This window comes from Channa argus, chromosome 1, assembly GCF_033026475.1.
Source record: "Channa argus isolate prfri chromosome 1, Channa argus male v1.0, whole genome shotgun sequence".
Taxonomy (NCBI): Eukaryota; Metazoa; Chordata; class Actinopteri; order Anabantiformes; family Channidae; genus Channa; species Channa argus.
This window is the reverse complement of record NC_090197.1, coordinates 42,252,353-42,273,614: the sequence shown is the minus strand read 5'-3', so window position 1 is coordinate 42,273,614 and position 21,262 is coordinate 42,252,353. Positions and strand designations below refer to the sequence as shown.

Below are 21,262 nucleotides of genomic sequence, written 5' to 3'. Positions count from 1 at the left end.
GATCACAAATCACCTGGCTCAAAGATTCTCTCACCTAGCCAGGAAGAGAGTGGCAGTAAATGTTTATAGCTGTGTGTCATGTAAAAATACTAAAAATACCCTCTCCTCTCGGAAGAATGACAAAGTGTTCTCTTTCACAGCTACAACCTAAGGACACAAAACAATGAACATCTCAAAATACATTTTTCGAAATCCAACACATCATTGCAGAGCCAGGTTTGGTAACCACTATAGTTTCCCATTTTCCACTGGTCACTCTTCAAACAATTGATGGAACTAAATGTTCGAGTTCAATAGGTTTCAATAAATGTGTCAAATTCAAATCCCTGCTAGATCATATCAGCATCAAGGTGATGTCACGGAGCACTCCCAACAGTTGAACGAGGGCTTAAAGGTCATCAATAAATGTTTGACCTTAGTGTGCCATTACGTAGTTATTTTAATATTCCTGTCTTATTATACATGCTCATACACTTTTTTTCTATTCCTTTACAGTATGTCCCACTTTTTGCCCTTAGGAGATTTCTAGAATAAAGGCAATATATATTAATTCTGTACAAATTATTCCCTATCCGACAGCGCTCCTCACAGCCTGCCCTTATTAGCCAAGGCAAATAGAGCTGTTGCTCTGAGCAGGGAATATCTGGGTTGCTTCAAGTCAATCCTTTCATGAAACACAGATATGACTACGCTGTTGTATTATATCTTTTTCTACCATATCGCTCCTTCTGAATGAAAGCGAACTTGAACCCTCATTGTGGTCTGCACATAAAAGATCTCTAACAACAGTAATATGCCAGCTATATTTTAAATTGCGGGCTGTCTTACAGTATTTAACTTGCAAGAAATGATCATGGTATGTAGATCACGGAGCGCTTCCATATTTAAAACCTCTGCATGAGGAAGCAAAATAGTAATTGTCTGGGTGATAATCCAAAGAACAGTGTAGTTTAATACTGTTCAAAGCCATGGCCCCACATGAGTGACTGCATCTTAAAGCATGCTCTTCTGTGGTACAGGTTCACCGCAAGATCAAGCAAATGACTGAAATGAAGCAGTACATACTGTAGATTATTGACTTAGTCATGGCGAACATGAGCGCTGTCTGTCTGAGTGATCCTCAATCACTGTAACAGCACAATACTCAAACCCAAATTATACACAACAATAGCACACATACATACGTGTGCATGCTACTCACTTTGTCGACTTTACAAGTGGACTGCTCCCTAAACGAAAAGATGGCAGGTCTTCTGCGATTGTTCCCTTTCGAAGAAGAAACTTTTCTGTGAGATCAAATCCTGTGAACATGGTTGAAGACAGTTGCTGGATTGAAAGACACAAATGATGACTCACTTTAAACTCCACTGAAATCTAAACTCAATACATACCATTGAGCTCCAGAGGACGATCTAAAATATCAGAAAACCTGTGTTCCTCTACACTCAGAGGGGGACATGAGCCATCTAGAGGAAAGCCATTAAGAAATTATTTGTGCTATTTACAGATGTTCATTTATATTTGGAACTAATTTCGATAAATGTCATAGTAAAGACAACTGCATGAAACTTTCCACAGTCCATTTTCTCAAATTTAAAAATCAAATAGTAAGTATCAACTCAAGCTTTACATTAATTTTAAGAATCTCAAGGACATTAGGTGAAAATTAAACAATCTAATATATCAATAAATATATTGCATTTCCTAAGCATTGTCATTATGAATGTTGGATTAGTCTGCAAACCATACATGTTTTGTAAAATATATAAATACTTTAAAAAATAAATCTGTAACTTATGTTTAGCTAATGTGAATATGCATACTGCATGTTATCCTATAGAAATCCATTTGGGATGCAATTCTAAAAAACATAAAAGCCTAATTATCATAAATGTAAACACCTGTCTGCTCGTCTATCTTCTCTTTACCTTGATACTGATGAGACACAGATCATCAATGGCACTTTTCTGCTATAAAATAAGTCAGTTTTATTAAATGTCACTCCACCTTTGAAAGGCAAAAAGACAACAAACACACATACCTGTTCGTTCACTTACTGCCATTCCAAAAGTGAAAGGAATAGAATTTACAGTCCAAAGGAGAGCAGTCCATCTTAGCATGCAAATCATGGCTCCAACTAGTCCACTTGAAAACCTAGTTGCAAACAGAGTCTTTATTATTACACTTACACTATCTTGATTAAATATTTTCATACTTGCATGTAAAATAGCAGAATTAACTGGGAGAACTGAACAACGCAGCTCTACAAAGTTTCATTAAGAACTTGCCACTGTGTGAACATTTAACTTTATTTGGATTAATGCAGCTAACCTAGCACTTAAGAAATCAGTGTCTGTGTGACTGATAATCTACTTTTTTATTTTTATAAATCAATTCAATGTGAAACATTTAAAATGATAAAAGCTAAATATGCATTAATGTGAGATTTTACAACTCCCGACTCCCCAAATCCCCCTTGTGTGTTTAGGTAAGGAAAAAAAAAAAAAGTCACTCAACATGGATTTCTGAGTCCCTTATTTGCTTTCATGAACATCTGCTATACAGTTATGAATAGAGATGTCTACAGTGCAGCTAAATCATTACACTCTAAGCTCTGTTTAGGTAAAAATTTCATTTGTTAACTCAGAAGCCAGGGAGACAGTTTGTAAATCACTTGGACCGTATGTCATCACCACAAATTTGCTGTGGGACTATGCAGAGGTTCAGAACTGTGTCTACAACAGGAAGACAACAACAATATAGAGAGGGAGATATTGCTACATCTCCTGTTGGGATATAATAATGCTGTATTTTGCATGTTAAAAAGCTACAACAAGTTAGAGGTTTGAACAGTTTTCATCAGTATTGCTAATGATGTTTACAGTATTTGTCACAAAGTAATTGCATTAGAAGTCTACTACATTTGCATGATTGCTGGCTCCTGGTGTATTGTTTTGCCAATAATGCCAAAGCCTTGATCTTAACACTTGGTTGTATTTTGATCTGTAATCTGTCAGCACTGTCTTGATCAAGGACGTCACATGCAAGGTTCCAACCTGGAAACCTCCACTTACATTTGAGTCTCTTAAACCATTTCACTATGTTGCCAAATCAAAGCCTCTGCATTATGTTCATGCCATTGCAAAGAAGGCGAGGATTCTTTTAGTGTAGAGTCAACCTGGATGCTAACAGTCTTTTTCAAAGTACAGTCAATAAAGTACAGTACGACTATGTCAATCTAGAAAACTTTCTGGATTATGTTGCTTACACAACTGGTCCATTATAAGAATAATAATGATGACTGAAATCATAAGGGAAGCATTTTTAAGTGTGTTGCTTTTCATGGACTTCATCAGAAAGAAAACAAATCGAGTTTTAGTTGTTGTTTTTTTCAGTTATTTTCTTCTAAGAATAGAACACTGTTACTTAGTGGGAAATAATCACTCATAATGAGTACCTGGTCTTTTTTAGTACTGGTAATGTAGTTTTGCAAAATACTGTAGCAGTAATCCCGTTACGATCACTACAATTTCACCTTCCTGGCCACACTGTTCTATTTGCACTAGAGAAGAAATTGCTAAAGACACAGCCAAACACTAAACATGCCCTCCAAAGACCATATTGCTGCCACAACACATATGTTCATATGCACAGTTTATATGCTCACAAAGTGTAACCAGTAGTATTTTTCATTTACTTACTCTGTCTTATCCAAATTCATTTTGCTCCAAGGACTAACCCCTATCCACTCTTCTAGCAGCTCTCTCCCAGTGGATCCTAAAGTTTTGCATACAGGCCCACAGTATCATGGCGCTGGGAGATGAAGTGACCATGCCACTTACAACTACAACTCTGCATGGGCCATGGACAAGCAGCACTACGGAGGTATCACATTCCTTGTCTGTGAGAAGGTGTAATGTTTTTTTCTGTCATTTCTGTTAATGGATGCAGTACAAAGTACAGCTCTGAAGCCAAACCTGTGCTCAGTTATTCTTAATATTAAATATCGTTATTACTATTTATAATTAGCATTATTGTTATTATTATTGAGGACTCTGTAGCAGCAAAATTGTCATTCCACTTTAGTCGCACATGTTGTTTTCCTCATGCAGGTTTGGGGAAAGCAACGTTACTACACAACCCAGCCTCGACTAACACTGAGTATTTGTTTTTGTACCCCATTATCACACACATCTCACACAACTTGAGAAAGATGAAGACACAAGACAAAACCTTGGACACTTAAATTACTCTATCCAGCGGCTCCATCATTCACTGTGACACTTTCAGTCCATGACAATAACTTCACCGTAACAGTTTGCAATATTCAAAGAAGCGTGTTTCTCTGCGCGACCGCTGATTGGCTGGATGTATTTTTTAATAATTACGGGACGTCGCGGTTCATATCCTTTCACTGTCCAACGCACTTGGCACTTTGCTGTTAACAAGTGATGCAATACGGTCCATGTTTACGGCTGTAGAGGTTTCAGAAATCAGGAATAACCTGTTTAGAAGGCATGTGTCCCGGTAGGCAGACAAGTCAGAAACACCAAGTGATGGGTAAAATAACCACACGCTTCTGCCAAGCGACAAGAGATTCAAACGGAATTTCTAATATATTAACCCGCTGACATTTACATTAAGCCGATTTTGTTTTTTTGTTTTAATTAACTGTGAACTTAATTTGATCTGTAAGTACTTACAATTGCTGAGAAAGTTTCCTCTAAGGCAAAAACCAAAAGAAAACAGCGCAGAAAGCCCAATCCATGCGTGATTACGATCAGTCCGATTCCGGATTCCAGGACTTAGAAATAAAAGTCACAGTGGGATCGCCTGCTGGATCGCGGTCCTTATTAGTTGCACCAAGTGGCCCTCCCACTCTGTCATTATTGCTGAAATGCACTGACAGAGGCTTCTGCAAACAAGAGGAACACACTGAAAGCTTTCACATTAGGACAAATAAATGCCTATAAACGGGAGTTCAAACAAACCGAGCCAGGTGCGGGAATTAGGCGCCGTTTTATGTATTATCTTCTTATCAAACCTTCTCAACAGAAGGCTGAATTCATATGGATTTTTCTCCCTTTAAGTTGGTTTTCCGTCAGGTAAAGCTGAAAAGCAAATATCCAGAGAACACAAAAAGTCTTAACACCTGTTCATCTTGATACAAGTCTCGCGTCTTCTCTTCACGTAGTCGCCAAAACCACAGCAAAGCAATTAGACATGTCATTACCAGCAGTACAGGTAATAGATGGTCGCACCTAACAAAGTGACAGCTTTCAGCTATAAAGGCAAACAAACTTCATACAGATCTTTTTAGTCAGAAGACAAAAATGCGGTGTTGCAATTGAGGCTCAGCAATGTTATCAGAGTTCTGTCCTATATGGTATTAATCCCTCCATTATTCAAAACCTACTAAGGGTCTACTCATGTTAAAAAAAAAGAAACGACTTTCATCGTGCCACATCTGGGCCCTTCTATTATTAGGCCTATTTAAAACTAAAGATATTAGTGGAAAGTTGAAAGCACAGGTACTTTGTCTCCTTAAGTTATTGTTGAAACAGCATACCAACAGTTCAAGGCACCCAGTCCACAGAAACAGGTGTTCAGGCTCCCCACACATAACTGTTTAGACAGATGATTTTCATGCACCCGCCCATTCACCACAGGGACACACACACACACACAGACATACCCTTCAGAAGGGTGAAAGAAAGACACAAAGAGAAAATGGTTTAAAGAACAAATGTAGACTCTAATGAAGCAGATGGCTGTATTTCTTTGTTAAAACTTTTATAAACATGAGAATTTTTTTTTCAGTTGGTTGCACTTAACAACTCACTAATTGGTGACTTTTTCATAGTTTCTATAGACATATCAGTGTTTTAAACTACACTAAACGACTACATTTTTTCTACACAGTTAAAAGATATTCTGTGTGTGGCGGTGGTGGGAGTATTTTAATTCATCCGTTTTAAACAAAAGGCTGTCTTTTCAGCTGCAATGCCACCATTGTGCTGTAAGTTCAACACTAGTTGAGCCAGAGTCTGTATCAGTTCTACATTGTTCTCTGGCCTGAGGATGCTAGATTTGTGTCTGCATGTACTTTTGGCTCAAAAATGCCTTTTACAACAAAGTGAGAACAAAGTTGTGCACAGACAGTTAAAGGTACAAACAAAAGCAAGACCCTCTTCATCTGCAAACAGATTCTTTTTTACGTCACATACAGTAGAGTACAGTAAAAGAGCTTCAATCTGACATGCAGTGTGGAACTTCTTGCTGTTTTCCCCAGATAGCACAACAGTGAAGCCATTTGTTCTCTACAAAATGCTTGAAATGAAAACCTTTCAAGAAACAAAAAAGAAAAAAAGAAACAAAAACAAACCTGGTTTTCTGCGAAATCAAGGTTTTGTCATCTGTTGTATTGAGTACCAGGAGAAGTGGTAGTGATTTCAAACTTTTGCAAATGAAAAAATAAAACTATCCAAATGGCTCAGTACTAAATATACGTTTTTTTTTTTGTAGTGAGTGAAGAGACCCTAAGGTTAGAGCACAATTGGGACCATGGTGAAATAATGAAAATGGTGTGGTTCTGAGGTCCAGCATGCTACACCTTGTAGCTTACATCTAACAGCAACTTTATAAACAATTTCAATTACTTATGTCTTTGCAGTAGCCTTCTCATACTGCTATTGCTATAGGTTTGACACAGAGCTATAATGTTTTAATAAATGGAGCTACTTGATGAAAGCTACATTTCAATTTATGAATTCCATCAAAAGCTTTTTTTGCATGTAAACAGCAGTCTGATATAGACACAGAACAATTTCTGCTTTCACAAACACATATAATAGATAGACTGCATCAAGTACCAGGAAATTAGTGTTAGTCCATCACGTATATTATGTGTCTTTGCTGTCACTGAATAGATTGTGTGTCGCCGTAAAACGGGTGACAAATGCAACCTACCAATGGCTGCTTCAAGGCAAATGTTCACCTGACTGAAGTGACATTTTACAAACTCCAAGGTCACTAAAGCTGACAGGAGTCTCTAAAATATCCTTGAGATTACTGTAGTCTGTGAAAGATTCTTTGTATTTACACAAGAATGAGACACACGGAAAAAGTCATTTATTCAAAGAGGGAAATTAAATTTGAATGCAAAGTAAATGTTTTGCCTCGCAGGCTCTAATTTACCTGCACAGCCATAAAACCTGTGAATGAGTTTCAATCTCAAAAGTTGTTCTCTCAAGAAATACAAAGATAAATAAGGATAAATAATACATTTTCAGCCAAACAGGTATGTGCATACACTGTACCCACAGTGCTGTATGAAGCAATGCTGTTGCTTGGTACTTGCTGTCTGGGCAAACAGACTGCAGGGTTTGTTCGCCTGTATAAAAATGGGCGAAAAGCCATTATTATTAAAGTCACAAAATCAAGGTTTTTTTTTAAGTATTTTTTAGTTCCACTAAAAACCTCCACGAGATTGAGACACAGATAGAAACTTCGAAATCTCTTCTTCTTTTTATTTCATACCAAAGTTTAACACTTTGGAATGATAAATGAAGTTGAACTGTGAAAGCAATTGTAAGTCAAAAAGTAATTTTCAAAGCAGATTTTTCAAAAATTTCTGTCCTGGGAGTTGTGTGTCTCTAGACCCCTGTAGCGTTTTTGGGGAGATGCCCTTTGCATTTTAGCTTTCAAAGACAGACTTCACAGTGAAAAGTCAGATAACCAGGGACACAGGGGGATGTGGCAAGGAACAGATGGTCATGTTTATTCTGACCCCAAGACGTTACATTTACATGTTTGGCGCCCTCCTGACATGGCTCGAAAAATATTCCTACCCCTGTGTGCTTAAGCACATGTTTTATTCATACAAAGTACCTTATTAACATTGAGTTAGTCAGTTTGAGCACAATTATTGTTTTAAATTCAAGAATATTGCATTAGTCATGTTTTTTTTTTAAACAAACAAGACAGCATTTTAAATAGCCCCCTTACCCTTAGACAACACTCACCAGTGTTTTGAAATCAACTGAAGTTTCTTCAGAAATGTGTCTGTTCACCTGGAATGAAACATATTGCATCAGTCGGTAAATAAGTTTTAACAAATTCGATCATTTGTTAAGATACAACCGCTGTTCCAGCTGTAAGAGTACACCAAAAATCTGCACCTTCCCTACTGATTTATTTTGTTTTGTGTGTATTTCATACTAAACAGTTACAGTCGTATCGCCAAACTAAACATAAAATACCCCAAAAAACACAAATGTAAAGATTTATGTGTATTAAAGGAAAAAGGTAATGTACAGTAATACCTACTAGTCCTTTAGTCACTCTACCCCCCCCCAAAAAAACTACATCAGTCTGGGAATGGTTACAAAGCTACCTCTAAGGCTCTGCTATCCACAGATCCACAGCAAGAGACAATATACCCAATATCCCAATAAATAACAGAATCCAGGAAGTCAAAAAACAGCCAATGAAAAAATCCTAGGAGCTGCAGGCCATTTTCAGTAGATCAGTTTTCGTTACACCAGTATCCAAAAAGCATGGGTTAAAAATGCCATCCATGGGAGTGTGGCGAGGCAAGAATTATCGCTAACTCAGAAGAACACTTTTCTGAATTCAGCCACAACACATGACCCTGTTTGGTAGACAGGCTTCAACACAACAGGGTCAAGCATGGAGGTGTTTGTGTGATAGCATGGGGATGCTTTGCTGCATCAGGGCAAGGTACTTTACCATAATGAAGGGAAACACTAATTCCACTCTCTACTAGAGACTGATGATGTCGGATCATCAGTCTGTGAGGCAGCTGAGCAACACAATCATTTCAAGCATAATAGTACTGTAAGTCAAGTAGACCTGAACTATTTTTATATTCAGTGGGGCAATTACTTTTTCACATGGTTGATTTAGGTATTTGACAAGCCTTTTGCTTTAAGAAATGCTGTGATCATTTTTGTTTTCTAGATTGCCCATGTTTTATGGTGGATTTAGTTTTAAAATCTCGAACAGTTTAATATAATATACACACAGAAAAAGAAGAAAGAAGAAGGGGGTTTAATATATTATATAAAAGCACTGTATTGTATGAATAGAAATGACAAATTAATGTTAGAAATAACATGCAAATAAATTCCATTTAAGTGGAATATTCATAAAAGACGAGCAAGGATATAACACGGCTATCAGACCTTTCAAGACAGGTGAAGCAAATGGGTTTGATCAAATAGTCCTGTTAAAGGCTCTGTGAGGTCCAGCATGTGAAACAGACACTAAGCAGACAGATTCAGTAATGTGGGTTACCGCCTCTAAAACCTTTGAAAAATAGTGCACTTGCTCGTGAAATTAGGACCTGCACCTCTTAATAATAAATAGCTGTCAAAGTATGATCTCCCTTGAGTGAGACAGTGTCAATCAATGTGCTTTGAGATCAAGTTTTAGCTAGGTGCAACCATTTTTCCAGAAGTGGTTGAATGCAAAGTGCATTCAACTAATTAGTGATTTCACCAAAATTCTGCACACATGTAAAACCTACTTTTGCTTGCAGTGGTCTAGTATTTTCATCAATAATATTATTTGTCATTTGTTGTAATATTTAATCAAAGTACGCTTTATCTACCATTGTACGTGAGACCTTTTGTATCATTTGCCAATCTGTTTGTCTTCTGTATCATCTAATTGGTTTTCGTGATGGCCCCCTTATTAACAATAAAAATAAGTGCATTTGTTTGCTTTTTCAAGTAGTGTCTGGTTTTAGTCTTTCTGGTCCTGTAAAAGTGGTAGTTTAATATGTGGGACACATTTATAGAGTTCGGGTGGCCCCTGTATAATAGTATGATTCATTGTTTTCAAAGCGTTTTGCTGTGGCCAACCTCACGTGCTCCCACCTACACCCTGGCATCTTTGATAAATCTGTTGAGCACAACTTCAGTATTTGGTGGTTAAATTGTAAAAGGCAGCAAACACATCTTGTGACAAACTAATTATTTCTTTTAATGCTGTTGAACGCTTCATGAAAAAGACAAATTTTGGTGCTTGTGGCTTTTCATTACTTATAAAAGTAGACATGTGGGGCTATTAACAAAAGTAGTAGCACTGATCATAACATGTGCCCTCATCACACACACACGCACAAGAATTAGCAAACACGGAAAATGTGAAGTGAAATATGTTGTTAAAACTATTTAATACTGATTAGCTGTTGAATGACCTTGTTCCTTTTCCCCAGTACATTTTATAATGACCATGCATAACAAACATAACTTTCCTCTTTGGGTATTTATGTGTCTCCATGCATTTTCCTTTGCACTGTACTTACATCATATTTGTACAAAATATATAAATATGTAACCTCATCAGTGACTATTGTTTTGGCCAAGCAGTTATATGCTTTGAATACAAACATATTATTACCTGTTTTGTGATTCTTCATCATGCCAGTCAAACCACTACTGTTGAAGGGGTTTAGAGGCAAAACACCTGTCTACTTTACAGGATCATTTACTAAACTGACATGTGGCAAAGCCGTAGACAAAAACAGCATAGTGTGTTACTAATCTGTATGCAGACATAAGCACTGATGATGTGTACCTTTCATGTACTCATAAAAAATCACAAAAGCCATTAAAGAGTCTCATTTATCATTTCTGAGAGCTCACCTGGGCATGAAAGCTCCCAGTATGTAGACAAAAAAAGAAAAGAACAGAAAAGAAAATGAATTAAAGACACAATAACATGTCAGTTCTGCCTGCAGCTATAGTTCTGTGGGGTATTCTTGAAATATGATCTCATAATTGACTCATCTATTGAACGTTAATGAAAGAAAATCAGTTGGTGACGACCTGGTTGAGATAGCTGTGTGACACTGGTTCTCTGTGATGTAAACTCCAACATTCAGTGCTTTGGGCAAAATGTCTAATGAAGTGCAGGTTGTCGAAATGAACATTTATTGAATTTTTACTTGAATACTTAAAGTAATACAAATCTCTTTTTACATGAAACATCTCTGAACCTGAAAGACATTGCTAGGAAACTAACTGCTCTACAGTACATTGCATTGTGGCTGTTCTCCAGCAAACTAATTCAATATAGCAATATTCACACTCTGTTTTACATTAATTTGCCTACATTGGTCAACTGCATAGCCAAATGCTGCTTACAATGTAAATGTTACACACCCTAAGTTGTTGTTATAATCAAGCTTAGAGTATGTGAGGCAGTTGAACAGATCTGAAATGACTGATCCTGAATTGACAGTTTGCATTTAGTCATGACAACCATCCATTATTAGTCATGATAAATAAAAAAAGAAACATACAGTGCGCCTGATCCAATCATAATTCTTGTAAATGGCAAATGCACTTATATAGGGCTTTTCTATCTTACAAGTACCCAAAATGGTGGGTACTTGTAAGATAGAAAGTTGGGTGTCAGTGTCTTGCTCAGGGACACTTCAAAAACATTTTGTTATATTTAGTTGAGTCCAGTTTAATTTTGTTGACCCCTTTTAAAAGAACTGTGATGGCTATTGTAGTTATTTCTGCAGCATCTCTTTGTCCTCTTCACCTGGATTGAGAAAGCTGGTTTGGATGTCCAAAAAAAGAAGAGTGTATGAGAGGTGGATGAAATACTATAATTTTTGTGCAAGGGTACTATCATCCTCTAGAGAAAATACAAAATAGGTAACAAAGGTTTATGATCTGCTCTCTCCACAAACCTAGCTGACTATAGGATCTCTTAATAGACCATTGCACATGCTCTGCATTAGGGCACATTGCCAAGCTTCATGGAAGACATTTGCAGTTTTGAACGGCTGCATGAATTAGGTAGACCTACTGTACTCTCCCTGTGCATGTGATTAATGAGTTGTGAACAAATTACATTAGTTTAATTAAAGCTATTCAGAGGCATAAATGAAGTGGAGATATATGGATATTGATTTTAGTGAGTGCTCATGCCAATAGTGACCAACTAACTCTTCCCCATTTAAATTACTAACCAACTAATTTCCCCCAAAACAATATAGAGAAGTATTATTTTCACTTTCAGAAACTTTAGAGTCTCAATGTCACTGTGGATAGTTATATAGTCTACCCCTTGCAAAAGTAATTACTCAAGTAATAATTTAATTTTGTCTCAATAATTCCAGACAAGCATGAGTGCACACTCTTAGACTGTTGTAATTTAAAGGACAATATACTGCATAAATGGGGCCGACGTCTTTGACACAATGCATTTAAAACTGTGAAAAGGGAAGTAAAATGAAATGACAATTTCTTTATATGGCGATTCCATGGGGTCTGCATGGAAGATAAATTCGGTAAGATCGCAAGGAAATGGTGTGTGTGCTTGCCGTATTGGTATAACCTCTTCATGCAGAAAACCTCAAGCTGATTGTTACACTTCAAATAGACTCTAGAAAAGTTTATATAATCCCATTGCTGCATAAGTTTGGATCCCCTGCTGAATGAATAAAAAGCCTATGCCTCCTAAGAGTCAGCCTTTCTGAAAAATTGAGTGGTATTACTATTGATGCATTTTTCTATCTCAAACAAATAGATAATGGCTTTTAGGGATTCATGGGCTTTATAGTCATCGAGATGAACAGTATAAAAAATGAAACACCTTGACAAGTTTCAGAAGTTAAAGCAGTGTCTTAGAGTGCTGATCCCTTATTCTGCAAAACTGAAATAAAAAAAAATGAACATGTGTCGGTCAATATACAATATAATGAATGAGTGATTAGAAATAATAGCTTTACAAATAATGGGACATTTAAGCAAATAAGTGAAACATACAATGTAGGGTCAGTGCACAAAATTATGATATAAATTAAGACACTCCCAACTACATGTTATCACAGAATTTCTCCCATTATCAATATGGAGCTTTACTAAAAATGCACATACAGTAGCAACTAAGCACCTTTACCACAGAAGACAATAGCTGTTTACTGGTGTGGACCACTGTGGTGGATAATTAATGACAAGTATTACCCCAATGATCTGCTCTACACATGGGAATGTGGCTACAGGTGCAGTGTGCAATAATATCCACTGACCTACTTCTTCAGCAAAAATATATTTTTCAGGAAATTATACAGCTTTTATCCCATAATGTTTCTGTTTAAATTGTAAAAACAAAAAGCCTAACAGAACAGGGATGTCGAAATTGAGATGTTGACACCTGCATTACATTAAATATATATAACATTTTATCAAAATTAACTTACAGCTTTGAACAGACTTATTGGGCCTTGGTAGTGGTGAACTCCACTCTGTGTGTATTCGTGTGTTGGAGCATCAACATGACATGATTTCTCGCTAAGCTCATAAAATCAAATCTCAAATCACAAATCACAAATCACACGCATGGACATTTTGTAGAAAATAAAGTTTGTACAAAATCTCCATACTGACTGTTTCTGTGCAAACGTCCTCCCTCCGCCGTGGTGACGTCACTGGGAACACGTGGGTTTGTTTATGCAGGAAGTGAAGATGGCGGCTCAGTCGTTGCTCTCTGAGTCTGTGCTCGGATGGTCTATTTTCACCTTTATACTTTTGGTAAGCAAGTTCGAAGTCGGCTAGTCGTTTCATTTAGCAGCGAAGCACTAGACAGTTAGTCCGGGTGGTGATAACAGACAAAGAAGTTGGCTGGGTAATGTGTTACCGTAGAGCGGGTGGCTACGGTTCATTAACACGGTGTGTTACTGTAGCTTAGCTAATATTAGCCCTGCCACAGTTACCAGCTGCTATTTTGTATGAAGCGCTCAGTCATACTTATTATCATTATAGTTCTTATTGTTAACACGGTAGCAATATAAAACGCCACCAAGTTGACACTAGGGGCAGATGTGCGTAGTTTATTTCAGAAAATGAACTGCTCCTATTTCTTGGCAGCAGATCCCTGCAGCTGCTAAGACCACGCAGTATTAAAACGCGCTAAACAAAATGTATCGTTTTTCGAATAAATTATTTAGTGCCGCTTTTCACCAGCATTACTGCAAACCCACATGTAATTCCTTTTTACTTTTAAGATGTATGCTTATTTAATTTTTTATTTTTTTTTTAATGTTTCTGTTTTTACCCAATCAGATACTTGTTTGGTAGTACTTAAATAAATGCCTTGTAATTGGTCATGTAGGTAATCTGCTGCCTAATTTAGCACTCATTATCTCAGCTGTCATGCTGAACCACCTGGCTGCACCAACAGCCTTCCAGGAGAATGTCTGGATGCCAGTAAATTGCTCGGCTTTTCTTCCCAAGCAGCTAGCAGCCCTTTTATATACACATTTCAATGTATCTTATTTGGATGCAAAGCCCACATCTTACCTGGCAAAACAAGCAGCTAGAGGCTTAAGGCTCCAGGCTTTTAATTGATCCTGTCTGCGAATGGCAGCTCTTGATCTGAAGGGACTAGTTTTAGCAGTGTCCTCACTTCTTACAGCTTGTGTGCCTGGAATATGACCTTGTCATTTTGGGAGCCCCTTTCATGCTTCTGTCTCTAATGAATTTCCTTCCCATTACAATTACATGACAATGCTTCTTCCTGTATTCTTTTATCATTTTCATGTATAACAGCATCTGATTATGTTATCAAACTCATAATTTAACGTAAATAATTTAAAGGAGAAAACTGTAGGTCACAATTGTGTTCTAAAAGCCTGTCACTTTGTGATATTTCCTGTCAGTCCTTAAAGCAACACATACACACTGTCAGTCATTAAACATGTAAAAGCAGTGAATCTGAGTGTGGTTGGGTGTTGAAAGAGGATAAGTAGTGGTAAGATATAATCAGATCAGCACCTGCAGTCAGACCATTCTCAGCATATAGTTCCCTACTTGTTATGTTAACACTTTGGTTTGAGTATTTATTTTTGGCTATCAGCAACACATACACTGAGACAAGAGTTTCTAAGAAGTGGTGATCAGGCTTAAGAGGACATAGTGTGAAAACAGTATAATGAAGTTGCTGCTACGGCACTGATCAGTGTCAGCTAGTCAGAGGTAGATTTTGCAGCAGGATATCAGATTTTTCTCTAGGTTTCAGTTCCTGAATATGCCTGTTCTTTCATTAATGTATTCATTCTGTTATTGTTTTTCATATATCTGTCCAGACTATCATATTTTTGTTGTTTTAATTGTTACTTGTAATGATAGTAGCCTGAATTTATTTTGATCTATCTACTCTGTTTTTTGTGTTTTAGACCATCCTGGCCTTCTGTTGGGTCTACATTCGGAAATTTCAAAGTCGTCAGGAAAGTGAAGTTGTTTCAACTATCACAGCAATATGTGCTCTGGCCATTGCTTTGATAACATCTGCACTTCTACCAGTGGATATATTTCTTGTTTCATTCATGAAATATCCCAATGGTACCTATAAGGTTAGCATCTGTTATCTCTTCTGCCAACACTATCAGTAAAATCACTTAAATGCTAATAACCTTTCCTAAAACAGCCATAAAGGCCTTTGCTTTGCAATTTTTGTCCAATCTAAAAGCAGAATGCATTTCTTAGCTCATAAATTGCCACGTGGCTATGTAAAGTATATAAAGACTTAGCAAAGTGTGTAATGATATCTTTATTTGAACATCAGTTTATTTGGTACTCCGTGTGGATTGTCAGCTGCCTAGATTGTTGAAGAGTATTTATTTTTCTGTACCATTTAGTCATAACTACCAAACAGGCTTTGCACGTTAACTCGTCAGAAACATTATCTCTCACTTGATCACAATAATTTCTTAGTGATCTCTAGATGATTATATTTTGTAATAAAACCAATTAACAAATGGGTCATGAAAGCAGTTGGTGGCTTCCTGATAGAATTTCAGAAGTGTAAACCGAAAACTAAAAGAATAACCACAGATGGGAAGAAATCATTTAAATCTTTGAAAACAGTGAGAATTATGACACTGGATAAACTTCAGAATTGATACAAACATTTTCCTCCAGGCTGCGACTCTTCAAAAACGAAACCTGCTTTTAATGTTTTTGCAGCTTGTCACATTTCTTTCTAATTGTAGAATTCTATTTCAAAGTAAAATGCAGGAGGAGAATGATGGACAATTTCACAAACAATTGTGCTATGTGTGAATAAAAATAATTTTAGACAAAGGTCTGACAGCTTTGTGTTAGTCCCCCCAAGGCTGTCAGTTTTGCATCATTCTCTGTTTTTCTGAATTTTATTTGTGAACCTCAACAATCAAAGCTGCCACAGCAGTTATATAGCCCACATGCTTGTTTGACATGAGCTACCCATTTCCAAGGTCTTACATACATTCGTTAATCAGTCTAGTGTGGGTTTTGTTTATGAGCATGGTAAAATAAATAAGTTATGGACTTGTAAATTCATAATGTGTTAGCTCATGTTGGTTGTAATTAGTACACTTTATTTTATATAACTTTTTTTACGGTCAGTTTAGTTGGTATTTGTTGCTTTGGTTATCATTATCAAATTTTCACAATGGACTTTTTCCCTTGCCAACATCAAGGAATGGGCATCAAACAATGAGACAAGAGGACAAATTGAAGACACTGTGCTCTATGGATATTACAGTAAGTTCATTGTTTTATCACCTGTTTCTGTGGATCTTCATAAATGATTGTAGGTGAGTTATGCAATTCTCCTGCAATTTGAACTAGGTCTCTACTTTATATTGCTGGTAGTCCCCTTTCAACAACTCGGGCCTGACTCACCCATACATTTTTTAGTAGGTTAATAGTCCAGGTTTGGATTTAGACCAGCTCTTCGTTTGTCACAGTAATGTATTTTTTACCCAGACTACGTATATCAACTTGGAATACACATTTTTACTTTATGATGTTTTGTTCAGTCTTTAAGATATATTCAAAGCATGTACAATATTATTTACCAGTAGGTTGAGCCCATACAATAGTTGTAATGATTCAATGATTCAAATCATCATTTGTAATTCTCAAATTCTGTTGTATAGAAAAACATGGCATTGGAAAGATTGAGACTAATAGTACAAGCAATAGGCCAATAGTTATACTGAATAGTGGAAAGTCCTTTTGACATTATACTATTAATGGACATACACAACAGTTGGCTTTCTGCGATGATGCAGTTATGTCAGTGAAATCAAGCTTCTACAGTGTTTCCTGCGAATATGCCCACTATAACCATCAAAATAAATGCATCTGTCATACAGACATGGCCAAAAATATCACCACCCTTGCAATTCTGTCAGAAAATGCAACCCTTCTCTCAGAAAATTATTGCAGTTACAAATGTTTTGGTACTCACTTTTACTTTTTTTTGTTTTGTTTGCATTGGAACAACACAAAAAAACAGAGAAGAAAAGTCAAATCTGATACAATTCCATACAGAAGCCAAAATATTGCACTGGACTAAATTATTGCCAACCTTAACTTAATATTTGTAAAAAATAACTGAAACCAGTCGCCTCCTGTAACCATGAATGAGTTTCTTACCCCTCTCTACTGGAATTTTGGACCACTCTTCTTTTGCAAACTGCTCCAGGTCATTGAGATTTGAAAGATGCCTTCTCCCAGCTGCTGTTTGAGATCTCTCCACAGTTGTTCAATGGGATTCAGACCTGGACCCATTGCTGGCCATTACAGAACTCTCCAGCGAGTGCTTTTTCAAGTGTGTTTCTGGTCATTGTCCTGCTGAAAGACCCCTGACCTCTGGTGGAGATGCACCTTTCTGACACTGGCCATTACTTTGCGCCTCAAAATTCTTTGGTAATCATCAGATTTCATGATACCATTAAAACAGTCTATCCAGTGCCAGAAGCAGCAAAGCATCCCCAAAACATCTTTGAACCTGCACCATGTTGACTGTAGGGACTTCTGTTCTTTTCTTTGAAGGCCAAGTGTCTTTTCCTGTAAACAGTGCCCATGATGTCCTTTACCAAAAAGATCTACTTTTGTCCCATTTGTCCACAATACGTTTTTTTGCCTTTGTGTCAGCAGTGGTGTCCTCCTGGGTCTCTTACCAATGCATCCCTTTTCATTCAGACGGCTACGGATAGTGCGAGGAGTTGACACTGTTGTACCCTGTGTCTGCAGATTAGCTTGAACTTGTTTGGAAGTTAATCGGGGTTCTTTAGCCACCATCAGAAAAATCCTTCGTTGTAATTTTTCCGATATTTTTGGCCATGACTGTATATTTGACAACCTATATATCATTTTTTTTATGTCAATGTGTGTATGCATTTTTTCGTATGTTTAAAATGCTGTGTTGTAGAAATACCTTAATTTGCCATAATGGGGACCGCACAGCTTTGCATTTAATAGTTGCACGGGATTACTGTTTGTTACTAGCGCTCTTCCTCTTTCATGAAAAGACGGGGTTACAAAAGTTCATAATCATGTTAAGAGGACTGGTTAGTAAGGATTACAATAGCAATTACAAAAAATATTCATCCCAAAACAAAACAAACTAGTTTGAGTGGTCAGCAGTGTCTTGTGATTTACTATATTAGCTAAAGTATTTTTAACATTGTGTTCCTAATAACAGTAAAGTTAATATGTGTGAAGCCAAATAAAACATGTTTGTTCCTCCTGAAAATGTCAGGCTCAGAGAGAGATGCTTTATTTTTCTCATTCATTCAGTGGTTCACAGCAAACTATTAAAGGTCCTGCTCACCCATGGTCAACCTATACAGGTGTTTTTATAAAATTTCCCTGATTAAACATTATACAAGTAGTGCTGGAATACAGGATAGTACATATAACTGAACAGAAGTCTTAATCGGCCAGAATAAGTGTAACACCTGTATGAGTGCACAGGGCCTTTAGGCATGACTAACATGTTGAGTGCTCTTTACTTGGACACTTCATAGATCGTAGCTATCATGAGTGAAATGTGGCTTTTTCTACTACAAGTCAAAATGTCTGTAGTGAAAAAGCAGCAGCAGTGACAGATGTAAACTTGTTGGTGTCACCATGTACAGGCAAGTAAAGTAATTGCTTCAATCCAACTGCTGTTTTACTGCTGCTGTTTGAGGTTTTACAGTTGACTCTGTAATCACCTGTAAATGAATACATGTATGCATACATCAATAAAATAGCATTCACCAACAATTTAGCTTGTGGCAGAACAACCCGCCACTTAGGATCCCTGCCCTATTTGGAAAATAAAACAATTTTATACATAGCCAAGTGCTCTAGTTTTCAACACAAAACATCTAATAACATACTAATAACATTGAATATTTTTTGGGGGGTGGGGTTGAGGCTTACTTTGTTCTTTTATTAGAAAATTTGGTCATTTACCACTTCTCATACCAATTTTCTCGCTAGGAGAGAAGGTATGACCAGTTCCAGTGCATGATACCATAAATCTAGTATTTGCATGTGGTTTTAATTCATGGGGACCGTGTCTATGAAATGTGGCTGATAAATTACTAACTCAGAGCTGTTAGTGTCACAAAAAGTTCTCCATGATTGTCATATAAAGGGATAATACGAGTTTGTTGTCATTGATGATCGCAAATTCATTCATGCCAAAGACACTAGATCACACGTATTCTAACAGATGCTGGCTTAAAGTGCCTGTCAGCAACAATGTTATATACCGTCTGTTCAGAAATGCCGAATGCAAGGACGACAAGCTGTCTCCAGACAGCCCAATCAAAGAAACCACTTCCACAGTTATAATGACATCAGAAAATTGGCTTTCACAGACCACAAACTCTTCATGTGAATCCAGCATTCAAGAGGCCACGATATATTGCCCTTTGGTCACCTAAATATGATTTCATAATTTTTTCCTTTTAGTGTGTGGTTTGGATTAGATGTCCCCTTAAATAGAAATGTTGCTTTAAAGAGACTTAAAAAAATGAATAATTCACTAGGCTTAGTCTTGAATGCTGGTCCATGTCCCATTGGTAATTTATTTCATTTAATGGCCAAACTACCTGGAAACCATATTTCGGGGTGCAGCAGTAACACTCAAGAAATTTGTCACATATCAAAGGAAAAGCTCACATAGTAAGTCCAGTATGTATATACTTGTTAGAAATTTAGCAAGTAAATCTTACGAATTTTTTGTGTATGGCTTATATTTTATATTATGCTAAGGAGAGTACAATTTAAATGTAGTTTCTTCTTGTCCTTCAAAAAAAGGAAATAGCTTTTTCTTCATATTTAAAAAGAATCTAAGGCTGTGTATTCTAAGAGCTAGGAGAGGGTAAGCGGGAATCTTGAAAGCATTTGCAACTTGCCTCAAGTGATTATTGCTCTGGGGGTGTGTGGTGCACAATTATGATCTGGAAAATGTGTCGAGCTTGAAAGCTTAGGCTGTTGATGAGGAAGGTTCAGTGCTTGTAAAACCACCTAAAATACAAAAATCAGAGCATTGCAGTTTTATTAACATTTTGAGAATGTCCCCAGGACAAGTGGTATAGTCCTTTTTAAATATTACAATTACCATCGAAGCTTAGAGGGGCTGAATATTCATCCATCATAACACTGGCATGTTTGTTAGTTCAGTGCATATTGTCACAAAAAGATTAGAGGCTGCATCTGCTGTGTCAGAATTTATCTGACTCTACTGTATGCGTTAGTCATATTTTTGAGACTGGCTCTGGTTCCTCGAAGTTATATACAAATACATGTTTCAATATTGACATAGTTTTGAGACAATGCTCTGCCATTGATTTGTTTTTCTCCCCATGTGATTATACATTTAAAAAAACAAGCCACAAAAATAACAATATAACTGGACTTCTGAGGGTGAAAAAAGTCAGACTTTGTTTACCTATGCTTTAACAGAACAAGCATGAAAATATAATAAATGTTATTTTGGTCATACACCATTCTACCACTCTGGTATTGTTTTTTGTTTTTTATTTTTTTTTTGGTATAACTATAGAGGCCCTCTCCTCTTTTAAGGGACATGCGTTTTTTTATTTGCCAGTAGGTGGAGACCAAGTTCCATGTGTATTGTATGCATATCTTCCTTACAGAGTCTAATCTTTTAACTTCTTGGCAGAACTGTCCTCTTCAGAAATTGAACAATTACACGTTTTTCGTTTAGATTTCCTGTTTTTCTGAAGCATGTTTTCCCTATGGTAGAGTTATTTGTAGTCAGTGCTGATCACAGTTAATAAGCATGTACATTGATATATATGTTTTTATTCTCATTATTTGCTTAATGTTTGAAATCTTTTCATTACCTCACTGTTTATAGCTATCATTGGGTAAATTTCTGTCAGTTGCTGAAACAGAAATGTGACAGTTTTTGTTTTTTCTGGACA

General features: G+C 36.8%; 2 protein-coding genes across 8 annotated transcripts in view; one reads left to right on the top strand and one right to left on the bottom strand.

Annotated features, from left to right (window-relative positions):
* The window catches only part of LOC137137106 (collagen alpha-1(XIX) chain-like), an 87,683-nt gene extending 82,826 nt beyond the window's left edge, over positions 1-4,857 (bottom strand). For 6 of the 7 annotated variants that reach the window (XM_067522991.1, XM_067523000.1, XM_067523033.1 and 3 more), the window contains exons 1-4: positions 3,702-3,839; positions 2,042-2,154; positions 1,392-1,466; positions 1,202-1,301 (exon numbers count right to left, since the gene is read on the bottom strand). In XM_067522991.1, the coding sequence (XP_067379092.1) occupies positions 1,202-1,301; positions 1,392-1,466; positions 2,042-2,154; positions 3,702-3,721 (308 nt within the window). In that variant the 5' untranslated portion in view covers positions 3,722-3,839. Of the gene's footprint in view, positions 1-1,201; positions 1,302-1,391; positions 1,467-2,041; positions 2,155-3,701; positions 3,840-4,703 lie in introns of those variants that run through there. The other variant, XM_067523011.1, reaches the window with a different exon arrangement.
* An 8,632-nt stretch (positions 4,858-13,489) lies between these two features.
* Positions 13,490-21,262, top strand: part of lmbrd1 (LMBR1 domain containing 1) — a 43,546-nt gene continuing 35,773 nt past the window's right edge. The window contains exons 1-3 of the mRNA XM_067522979.1: positions 13,490-13,577; positions 15,221-15,397; positions 16,505-16,568. Coding sequence (XP_067379080.1) covers positions 13,497-13,577; positions 15,221-15,397; positions 16,505-16,568 — 322 coding nt within the window. The 5' untranslated portion in view covers positions 13,490-13,496. The remainder of the gene's footprint in view (positions 13,578-15,220; positions 15,398-16,504; positions 16,569-21,262) is intronic.